Source organism: Octopus bimaculoides, chromosome 14 (genome assembly GCF_001194135.2).
Source record: "Octopus bimaculoides isolate UCB-OBI-ISO-001 chromosome 14, ASM119413v2, whole genome shotgun sequence".
Taxonomy (NCBI): domain Eukaryota; kingdom Metazoa; phylum Mollusca; class Cephalopoda; order Octopoda; family Octopodidae; genus Octopus; species Octopus bimaculoides.
The window spans coordinates 3180486-3192073 of NC_068994.1; the positions used below are offsets into that span (position 1 = coordinate 3180486).

The 11588-nt window shown below is 38.0% G+C and overlaps 2 protein-coding genes across 2 annotated transcripts in view; one reads left to right on the forward strand and one right to left on the reverse strand.

Moving 5' to 3' along the window:
* LOC106870090 (zinc finger protein 658B) overlaps positions 1–11588 on the reverse strand; it is a 58582-nt gene that overhangs the window by 8475 nt on the left and 38519 nt on the right. Inside the window, exon 3 of the mRNA XM_052973001.1 lies at positions 6883–7027. Within this exon, the coding sequence (XP_052828961.1) occupies positions 6883–7027 (145 nt within the window). The remainder of the gene's footprint in view (positions 1–6882; positions 7028–11588) is intronic.
* On the forward strand, positions 5238–11269 carry LOC106870102 (zinc finger protein 83). Its single transcript, XM_014916087.2, has 2 exons — positions 5238–5496; positions 9259–11269. The coding sequence occupies exon 2, from the start codon at positions 9650–9652 to the stop codon at positions 10955–10957; it is 1308 nt and encodes a 435-aa protein (XP_014771573.1). The 5' UTR covers positions 5238–5496; positions 9259–9649; the 3' UTR covers positions 10958–11269.

Genomic DNA, 11588 nt, shown 5'->3' on the forward strand with positions numbered 1-11588 from the left:
TACCTACATGGTTTATTGTATTATTTATTAAAGCCGAAGCAGGAGAAAACAAGGGAGAGAGAGCGAGAGAAGGAGAGAGAGAGAGAGAGAGATGTGGTACAGCAGTAACCGTTGTCTCCATGCTGCGAAGGACGAGACATACTTAATAGAAAATAGAACAAGAAATGGAATATTAACTCACCTGAACCTAATCGGGTTTTGTTTTTTATTTTGTAGACCAGCTGTCGGGGGCTTTTATTAGTATCTTTGGAGAGATTTTCATTGATAATGTTTTGTTTTGTTTTTTTTCACAGTGTTATTGTTATTGTGTAAGATATTAGGGGGACATTTTTCCCTCGTTGATTTATGCGGGGAAATACAAGCCCCGCCCTTCAACAAATTATGCAGTACACACACAAACACTTAATTATTATTATCTTTTTTTTGTGATTTATTTAGTTTTTCGGCGTTTTTTTTTCTCTCTCGCTATACATATATATATATCGATATAGAATTATAGACTTCTGAGAAAAGATTAGTAATAATAATAATGTAACCAATATATAAATACAATATAAAATATATAATAAAATAAAAAAGAAATTGCCCCAAGCTGCCAGCTGTGGACACACAGACAGAATATATTAGAGAGAGTGAGAGAGGCGGTGATTTACCTAATTGTAACGTCTCTACAATTATTTCCTCAGAGATTTTGGCTTCCTTTTGCATTTATACTATTTAATGCTACCAAGGAAGGAAAGAAAGAAGGAAAAAGAACGTTGCCAAAAAAAAAAAAAAAAAAAAAGCGGCTATTTTCATATGATTCCTTTTATAAATCTGAATATCGAATTCTCTCTAGGTTTTACAATGAAATCTCAATTCGTTTTCCTTTAATTTCAGTTATATTTATTTAAATATTCTTCTATTGAAATACATTAAAATCTGATTTATTATTTTTATTATTATTATTATTATTATTATTATTATTTCAGTTTTTAAGAATAGCCAATTACATTAAAACAGTCGTTGTTTGACTTATTTTATGTATTGAACATAAAGAACATAAATTTGTCTTTTCCTCCTGCCTAATTAGTTTTAATTGGCTTTTCAATTCTCTGCTCCCTGTATTTAATATATTAATACTAATTTCGCTATTGCTTTTCATGTTAATGGCAATTCTAGATAATTTTCTCCATGATTATGTTAATTTTTCAAGCCAAATCGTAGACAATATTGTTGATATACAAAATTTTTTCAAAATCATTTCAACAAATATGGTCGAACTTATGCTTCACTGAAGAGGTAAATTAAAACCAAAACATGTCTGCAGTTGTTTCCCATACTTGTCAAAATCATTAGAATAATATTACCCCTCCCTCAGAGTGAAAAGCAGATTGTATGATACCTGTGTACCTACAGCTATGTTACGAAACAGTGAAACATGGGTTTTGACTACAGAGGACTTGTGAAGGCTTGAAAGAAATGAAGCTAGCATGCTCTGCTGGATGGGCAATGTCAGTGTGCATGCATGGCACAGTGTAAATGATTTAAGAGGAAAACTGGGTATAAGAGGTATCAGATGTTGAGTGCAAGAGAGAAGACTGCACTGGTTAGGTCATGTGATGCGTATGGATGTGGGCAGCTGTGTAAAGAAGTGCTGAGCTCTAATTGTGGAGGAATACCTGTGGAAGGGGTAGACCCAGGAAGATGTGGGATGAAGTGGTGAGAAAGGAACTTCAGATGTTGGGCCTCACTGAGGAAATGACAAGGGGCTGGTAGATGTGGTGATTTGATGTACTTGATAGGACGTGTCAAGCTAAGTAAAATCGTTGTCTTCCACACATACAGGCTTGTCCTTTGCAGGTGTTGATGCCACATAAAAAGGCACCCATGCTGGTGTTGCATTGACGCACCTGTGCCGGTACTACATAAGCACATCTATGTTAGTGGCCCATAAAAAAGCACCTAGAACACTCTCTTAACTGGGTGACTAAGGTTTAGTGGAAGATTTTAATTCGAAACTTATGAAAACAAGACATTTGTACTACAGAGCCAGGACTGGTTTCAGTCGGGTTAGTAACGAAAGGGTTAAGGTTCTGAGTTCATTTACGTTGCAGAAGCCCTCCTCCTCCTCCACCTGACTGGATCCTGTGCCAGTGGCATGTAAAAAACACCATCTGAATGTGGTCGATGCCAGTACCCCCTGACTGGCTCTTGTGCTGGTGGCATGTAAAAAGCACCAACCAAATGTGACCAATGCCAGTACCCCTTGACTGGCCCCCATGCTGGTGGCACGTAAAATGATGATGATGATGACAATGATGTTATATATTTATTTTATATGTAGAATGGTGCCACATAAATGCACCAGTGCCAGTACCACAGAGAAAGCCCCCAGTACACTCCATAAAATAGTTGACATTAAGAAGGGCATTCAGCTGTAGAAACTATGCCATAGCAGACAATTGGAGATCGGTGCAGCTCTCCAGCCCTGCCAGTTCCTGTCAAACTGTCCAACCCATGCCAGCATGGAAAAGAGACTTTGGAGGTGGAGGAGGAGGATGATGGTGGTGGTGGTGGTCTATCATTAATGGTAATAATTTTAATCCAAGAATAAAACGTTTTGCATTTAAGATTAGATTAAACATTTACCTCAGTTTTGACTTTGATCAGAGATTATAATTTCATTTGGCGTTGTTTAGTCCTAGGTTACCTCCAACCAAACACACCTTTAATTAAGACATCCCATCCATGCCTATCTTGCCATTCATTTTTTTTTTCCTTTCAAACAGCTAAACTAGAATGCCCGTTTTTTTTTAAAGATGACAGGTTTTGATTTGAGATAGGTTTGGTTGCTATTTTTAGCAAGTCAAGCGACTGTGCAACCAAGCACATGTTCTCTCATTGTTGACAGTTAGATATGTATCGATGTTTCCATTCACACTTGTGTCAAAAAATGATTTACCATGAAACTTAAAAATCTTTTAGTATCAATGTAATCTTAATCTTTTATTATAATTTAAAAACATTCTAACCATGGCCATCACATCTTATTTTGAAATATACTGCATCAACAAGGGTCACCAAGTAACTTGCAAGACAAAGACATCTCAGTTGAGAGGAACTGAGACAAGTGGCCATGGGCTAAATGAGAGGTTCCCACTAGTTTTGGAACCAGGGATGTGGAGACGAAACAAAAAACTTTGACTTCGACTCCAACTCCTCTACTATTGGCACGTCTGACTCCGACTCCTCTATGTAATTAAGTGATTGTGGTCTATTTTACCAACTCCGACTCCAGCTACCTCTTTATGTGTATCCGACTCCAACTCCACAGCTCTGTTTAGAACCCTGAAAAGGGGTCATGGATATTACCAAACCATTAAAATTATGCGTGACGGGTGTTTCGTCAACTTGTATTACTAAGTTCAAACCTTTTTATGACTATAGCATGGACAGAGATGACATTTACTAGGCTGGCTTAAATAAAGTAGAGGTTGTTAATATACTTTATCCTCTTACAAGAGATAACAGAATGTTCCTACAGTGGGCAGGAGAGTTTTGCAGTGGACAAACTAGTTTTATGGGACGCAGAATAATCTGACAGTTTTGAGAAAGCTCTGAAAAGTAGCAACACCTGACCACCTGACACTAGCGTAGCTCGTGTGCCGCCCAGATAGCAGCCAAGTCTCTCTCAAATTATACTCAACTATTTTAAATAAGGAAAGGACAGGTTACATGATGTATTTCTATATACCTCTAAAAAGATAGGATGGTCACGGCTGGAAAGCCTTTGATCATAGGTCTGTCAGGCTGGGTTGACCTGGACTAGAATAGCAATACCCACTCACACACACAAACCCATACACACAGTATACAATGTGTTACCACACAGTTCACAAGGAACTGGTCAATCTAATTTAGAAGATCCTACAGCATGGCACCATGGGTGCCATGCTTTGGGATCGAACCCAGAACTACAGAGTTGGAAATCACATAGCTGTATTAATGATAATAATCCTTCCTACGAGAAACACAACGCCTGATATTTTGGGGGCGGAGGTGAATCGATTACATCGACCCCAGGACTCAACTGGTACTTATTTTATCGACCCCGAGAGGATGAAGGGTAAAGTCAACCTCGGCAGAATTTGAACTCAGAACGCCAAGACGGACGATAATCATTCCTGCTATAGACACAAGGTCTAATATTTAAGAGGAAGGCGCTAGTCGATTACATTGACTCCAATGATCAACTGGTACTTATTTTATCGGCCCCGAAAGGATGGGAGGCAAAGTAAACCTCATTAATTAACCTTGATCGCAGAAATACGAAAAATAAACAAAGCATAAAAGAATTATTGTCATACAATTTAATAATTCATGGTCTAACTCACATCAGCATGGTACATGAACGTTAAACGATGATGATGATGAATTCAGGGATTATATGTTACCAACAGGATTCGTTACTTTGGCACAAATAAATATTTTAAGAAAAGAGAAATGGGTCTGTGTAATGTATGCCGCGGCTCTCTTGAACCCCTGAAACTTATTTCACAGCAACCTGTTGATCAGAGATTTATTACAATATCTCAGTAGCTGCCTTTCAATATCTTCAGAATCCCAATTTATGATACGCAACTTGTGTTATTAACCTATTTCCGAATAGTACTATTAGCTCGTTCTATCCATCAGCTCACTCTCATGAAAGTGTGCCGATTCCCAGCCTTCCTTCCATCGCATACTCCAACATAATTTTACTTTTCGACATCACCAAAGCATTAAATAAATGCTAAATCGTAAAGAAAGATAGGGATTTACAAGTTGTAGCGATTTTCGTCTTAAGCAAATAATTAAACGGTGTGAATTAAACCCTAGGCGGGTGCAGTAATAAATTTTAAAAACATAATAAAGACATATTTTTGAAAGAATATAAATTTTAAAAAATCTCTGGGAACTTGAATATTTCTGTAAAATGTGATTATTATTGTAGAGAATTAAATAACAGAAATGGGAGATATTTATTGCTGATTAGGCGTTATTTAGATAGGAAGGTGAGAGAATGCGACTATTATCTAAGAAGAATCCCCAAACCGAAAAAAGCTGACCTTTTCAGCTTTCTTTGTCTGGAAGAGAACAATAAGGGGAACCGGTGTCAGCGGTGTGACTTCAACCATTTACACAAATCTCACTACGATTTCTTGGATAATTATTCAGTTTATTAGTCATAAATTGCTTCAGAATAACGACGAAAATATATTTAAGTGTGATGTACATGAATGAATTAGTTAATTAACGTTTGTTAATGAGATAATTTGGAGTGAATCCAGTTGGTGGGTTGTGAGTGCAGTGGTTGTCTCCCCTGTGTTTACATGGACGGCTTTCCTCGGTGATCTTCGAAAAACTTTGGTCTTCCCTCTCACAGGGAACACCTTCCAAAGCGACCGATTTCAAATATTATGGACAACATTTATGGTGCTTTCAGTGTTACAGCAAAATATTTCGCGAAAAAAGGTAAGCTATGGAGCATTGCTATTGAAACAGTGTATAAATGTAATCATAGATATCGTGGTATATATAAATATATGTGTGTGTGTGTAGAACGAAGTGGAGATATATATAGAGAGATGATGTATAGATACCTCAACGAAGCCTTCCAGATCACATTGTCTGCATCCACATCAGTTCTAGTCCACTGGAAAAATGTTGTTCATCGTGTTTTCGAAGAATTTCGTTGGACGATCGCAGCAAAACAAATACATCACAATTGTTATGGCTTTCTAACTAAATAGATCTGTTTGGTTTTAAGGTCACAGTTTACACATGTTTAGCCGCCTTTGTGTGATAAAAGAGAAAATGTGCAGGTTTCCTTACTGTTTCCTTTCAAAATAGCTCAACATTTTAGTTTGGTTCGTTAATTCCAAAGGAAAATCTTTCTCCAATTCTTTTGAATTCACGCTTACTTCCTCTCTCATTATCTCTCTCCCTCTCTCTGCAATACTTTGTTCTCTTTCTCTTTCCCCCTTTATCACTCTCTATCTCTCTCCTCTTCCTATCTTTCCTCACTCACTTTTCCATCCTCTCTATCTTTTTTGCTTTTTGTCTCTCTCTCTCCTTTACTCTCCCTTGTCTCTCTTTTCGATTGCTTTCTCTCTCTTGCTATCTCTCCTCTCTTTCTCACTCCCTCGCTCTCCCCACTCTCTTCTGCTATCTCTCCTCTTTCTCTCCACCCTCCCTCACTCTTATGCTGTTTTTCTCCCCCTCTATCTATATGTCTTCGTCTCTTTCCCTCCCCCCTCTCTACTTTCTCCGATCTCAATTCGGAGGGAAACCAATTTTTAAAAAAAATGACCTCATCCATACAAATAAGTCACAAACCACCAACAATCTATGGCTTTCGTTGTTAGATTCTTTTACTTTCGTTTCCACAGAAGCCATCAACACGTTTCTTTCATATATTATTTAATATTAAATGACAACATAGCTTCTAAATGCGCGGGCATTTACTAACAGCCTCTCACACCCTGGTCCACCTTTGCTATTGTTTAACCCTCACTTAGCCTTCATCGACCAGACCTTATCATTAAAGACAATTCCACCCATGACCATCTCATCTGAGATTTCAGATATGTATCTAGGACTACATTATCATATACGTCTTTACCATTTTTAAAAGATAGTTAGGGGTTAGATTTTGAGGGAGATTTAGCTGCTATCTTTAGCAAGTCTGACGACCACAAATACAATTTACATACAAACCTATGTATTTGTGTTAAATCGCTTATAATAGTGACCAGATTGTCTCTGCGTTAAAATTGCTGTTTTTTAAATTAAGTTTTAGTAAACTGAAAATCTAGAATCCTTTAAATCATTAAATATTTCGGAATCGATGTCCCATACTTCAGGGGCAGGGAAAAGAATGGTTTTATTTTCTTGCACTTTTCTTTTGATATCCCCCTCTTTCATACAACAGTAATTACGATCCTGGGCAATTGTTTTTCCTCTTAAGTGAGAATAGTGTCTAACATTCGGCATGATTGAATCGCTGTATTAATTTAAAACATAGATTTAGATTTAAAACTATAGGCAAAAGTAAAGAATACGTACACCCGGTGTTTAGGGTTAGGGTTTAGATTTAGGATTAGGATTAGGGTGGTGTTTGTATTCTTTACCTCCGCCAAACTATAATAATGATTTCTTAATTTAGGCTTAATTTTTGTAGAAGGCGGGGGTAGTCGATTGTGTCGTTCCAAGTACTCGACTGGTATTTTATATTTCCCGAAGGAATAAAAAGCAAAATTGACCTCAGCAAGATTGAACTCAGGACATCGAGAAATTGAAGTAATGCCGCAAGACCCATTTTCCGACCTTCTAACAGTTCTTCCAGTAAAGTTAGACAACAGAATCCGGAGAGGCTGACGTTTCGGGGGCTGTCTCTTAATCTGATTGTGTATAATATATGATAAATAGATCGGGAGATAGAGGGAAGTTTTTAACATTTACGTTAGTTTTTTTTTTTTTTTTTTTTTTGAGATTTTCAGTATTTTTTTTGTTTCGTTTAATTTTGAAAAATTTGGTAACATAACTCATTCTTTGGCTGGTATTTGGAACATGAATTAACAAAGAGTTTGGTGAAAAGTTTTAATTTAAATCGCTAAATCACCTGAAAACTGTAAGTTTGTAATCTTAGGACCAGAATCGGTCTTGGTATCAAAAGGAGAATTTCTTTTCTTTTTACCCTCTCAACAGAAGGAGCTGCCCTAAAATATTAGATGTCTCCACCCCATGCCATGAGGAACTTCGTCAAAAATAAAAGTTTCGTTAGTTCTGAAATTCTTTGGAACGGAGACAATGACAGCTTTGGGAGTTAATTAAACAGGTTGGTTGTCGTCATGTGGTCAGTAAGTGACATTTGGAGATGGAATTGCCAGGGCAAGTCTCTTAATTCTGTGTCATTTTATTCACCAATCTGTTGAACAACAGAGCCGCTAAGTGGTTGGTGGAGCTGTTAGAAATAGCAGCCATATCTCCCTCAAATTACACCCTATAATCTTGAGAAAAGAAATAAAGGTATTCATTGAATAATGTAACCCTAAGTTCAAGGTGTCTGCAGAACAGAAATGGTGGTGATAGTCATGGCTGGAATGCTTTTTGATCATACGTTTGTTTGTTTGCGGTTGACCTGGGGTTAAACAGCAATAACAAGAAGTGATTGTTATCTGACTAATCAGAATTTAGAACTAAACACTAACTTGTTGTTCATAGAATGGTGTTGGTGGCGGGGGTGAGATGGTAGTGGCGGCGGCGGCGGCGACGTCTGGGAGACAACTATGACGACGATGGTCTAAACTTTTAAGGCAAAAATTTTTTATTTAAACAGGTTTTTTTTAAAGATGAGAGATGCAGGTTGCAAGAAGACAGACTTTTTTTTTTTGTGAATTTATATGATTTTCCACTGAGAAATCCAATGGGTGGTCTTGGAAAACAGGCAACAGAGAGCTTCAATAAATTACCACCAAGGGGCACACTATGTTACCTGATGTTCCCCATACAAATGCCACCTGTTTTTTGTTTGGTTCTCATCTCAACTAATTACCTTACCTCTTAAGTCTTTCTCGCCTCACATCAGCCCTATTAACCCCCTAATGTTTGCAGGTAACATGTAATGGTTAATGTATGCAGCTATCATTGCAAGTTGGGCTCCTGTCCTAGCATGGTGTGACTGCAAGCAATGCGTTTGTGTTTCACCCTTTAGCATTCAGATTACTCTGCCAAATGTAATGCTTATTTATTCACATTGTTTCAAATTTATCCTTCATTATCTCATAACTTCTGAGATTTTGGTGATGTGATTGTGTATTTTAAGAATGACATTGTAGGGCACATGTGAGAGGCCAGTTTAAATACCCCTCCCCTCCAACACTGCATACTCAATGTTTACATCAGTGGTTCTCAACCATTTTTTACTTATCAACCCCTTTCATTCCTGTTTCACTCTATTATCTCCAAGCCCCCCTCCCCAATGTTAAAATATCCTATTATATTTTTATAATTAAATATCTAAGGAATTTTATAAAAAATTGTGAAAATATATTGTATATTATAGAATTATAACCAATTTACTGCACATAAATGTTAACAAAATCTTAAACAGACCCCCCTAAAGGTCATGTGGACCCTAGTCGAGAACCCTTGGCCTTCGTTTTCTTTCTAATGTCGCCATCCATTATGATTTGTCTCCTTTGTTCTGATACTTTCATTCTTTTTATTTTACAGATAACTGCTGCTGATTGAGAAATACACAAACACGAGAAGGAACCCTCATTTGTGTGATGCAATTCTCCTCTTTATAACATTTCTCTCAAAGACATTTCCACCAAATCTAAATCCTACAACACCTTCTCTTACCACTCAGCTATTCCCGTTGATGAATGCGATAATGAGATCTTCAGTCTAATCACTGTAAATGAAGCCTCTCTTGTCTTACACTTGACCATTTCTCAGCTGTGTCACCCAAACAAATGCGATGATAGAAATGAAGAACCTACCACACCCACCCCACTTGCAGACTGCCACAGTCTCCACACAGAAATTACGTTTCTAATAACACTTCTGCCCTTTTAGGACATATTTTGCTTTTGTGTTTTCCACTGTGGTTACCATAGCAATGGAGGACAATCTGACAACCCAACAAGTGGTTGGGAAGTCGACATCAGACAACAATATTTGCAGTGACAAGGGCTTTGCGTCTATGGAATCCTTAACAACAACACCAATATCGACTGTTGTGCACACGCAGCTGCAGCATACAGAGAATAACATGCACAGTGCATCGGTGAAACAGAAACGCTCTGAGCCGCAGACATTACAGCAGGCAGTGGTTGAGCTTGTCGAGGTGGAAGAAAAGAAAGTTTTTGGCAATGACTGTTTTGATTTCAGCACCGGTTCTGAAAATAATGATCATCATCACCATCACCATCATCACCACCACAGCAACAACAGTAACAACAACAGCAACAACCATCATCATCATCACATTCATGGTCATCACAACCATCAGTATGAACATCACTCTCACATGAAACCTCTTTACGGCCAGCCATCGGTGAAGACTGGCAGACGGTCCCAAACAGGGGAGAGGCCTTTCCGATGCGAGATGTGTGGTTACGCCTTCTCACGCAACGACCATCTAGTACGACACATGAGCAGCCACCATGGGGAGAAGCTCTTTAAATGTGACATTTGCGGCAAGGCACTGTCCCGGCGGGATCATCTGAAGGTCCACAAGAGAATCCACTCTGGAGAACGCCCTTACAAGTGCACCATCTGTGGATTTGCCTTTTCTCGCCATGACCACCTGGTCAAGCACAACCAGCCAAATAAAGGTCGTCGGAAACTGAGTTGCGTACCTCAAGTTTCCCAGTTGAAAGTTGAACCCGAGACACAGTTAGAACTTGCGGTACCTGTGAGTACAGAGGTGCTACCCGTGAGTACAGAGGTGCTACCAGTACCTGTGAGCACAGAGGTCTTACAGCAACCTACAATTTGTCAAGTTGATCTCAACCAACCACAACAAATAGCAACGACCAGTGTTGACAACAACAATATTATCAGCCACAACAACACCATTAATGCTGAACTCGTTCAGCAAAAACAACAACAACAACAAGAACAGCAGCAGCAGCAGCAACAACAACTCTATTCAGCCATTGCTACAACAACTACCGGGGCCCAGACTGTACAAATGTATTCAATGGCTCAGATTTTTCCTACCACCATACAGATGTCACCGACTGCAGCACAAATATTCCCAACGACCATACAAATGAACGCTGCTACAGCACAGATATTCCCTACCCTGCAAATGTACCCCATCAGCACACCAGTAAATATTGCTACCACGCCTGTCTACACGACAAAGCAATTGGCAGAAGTAATGGTCACCCCTCATGTTGATACTGCTGGCCAGCAATGAGCCATGGAACTCCCACCACCATTTTGTTCTTCTTGTCTTTAGCTGTCAGTTTGAAAAAACAAACGGAAAACAAACTATTTCCATCACACCTTTTATTAGTGAACAATTCGGCTAAATTCCTTCCAACACTCTTAACTATTTAAATCTCTTCTTTAAAAAAGACAAACATATTTTCTGTTTTTTATCATTATCATACATATAGATGTGTGTAACGTATGTATGTAAGTGTGTTTGTGTGTAATCCAAACATGTTTCACAATCTCATCACTTATGATTCTAGTCTCTAAATATATACGATTCTCTGCCACACAATTAGACCTTTATTTAGTATTCTATTTTTTAAATATTTCTATTTTCTGCTAAAGTTTCCTGTCCACAACATATAAATAATTATACACAATAGTAAGTATATTTCTAACCTAGAGCACTTACGAAACTCTACGTTGCATTAGAAATTGTTTTACTGTTTACATTCACACTTAATCAAAAATGCACCGATAGATGAACACAGATATGGGTGTTTATGAGTATATGAGTGTATATATGTTCATATATAAATATGTGTGTGTGGATACATATATCATGTATGTGTATGTGTGTGTATATATATGTATGTATGTGTATATATATA

Bases quoted from the DNA above. Each gene is read 5' to 3' on its own strand.
- LOC106870102 (XM_014916087.2), top strand. From the start codon at position 9,650: ATGGAGGACAATCTGACAACCCAACAAGTGGTTGGGAAGTCGACATCA.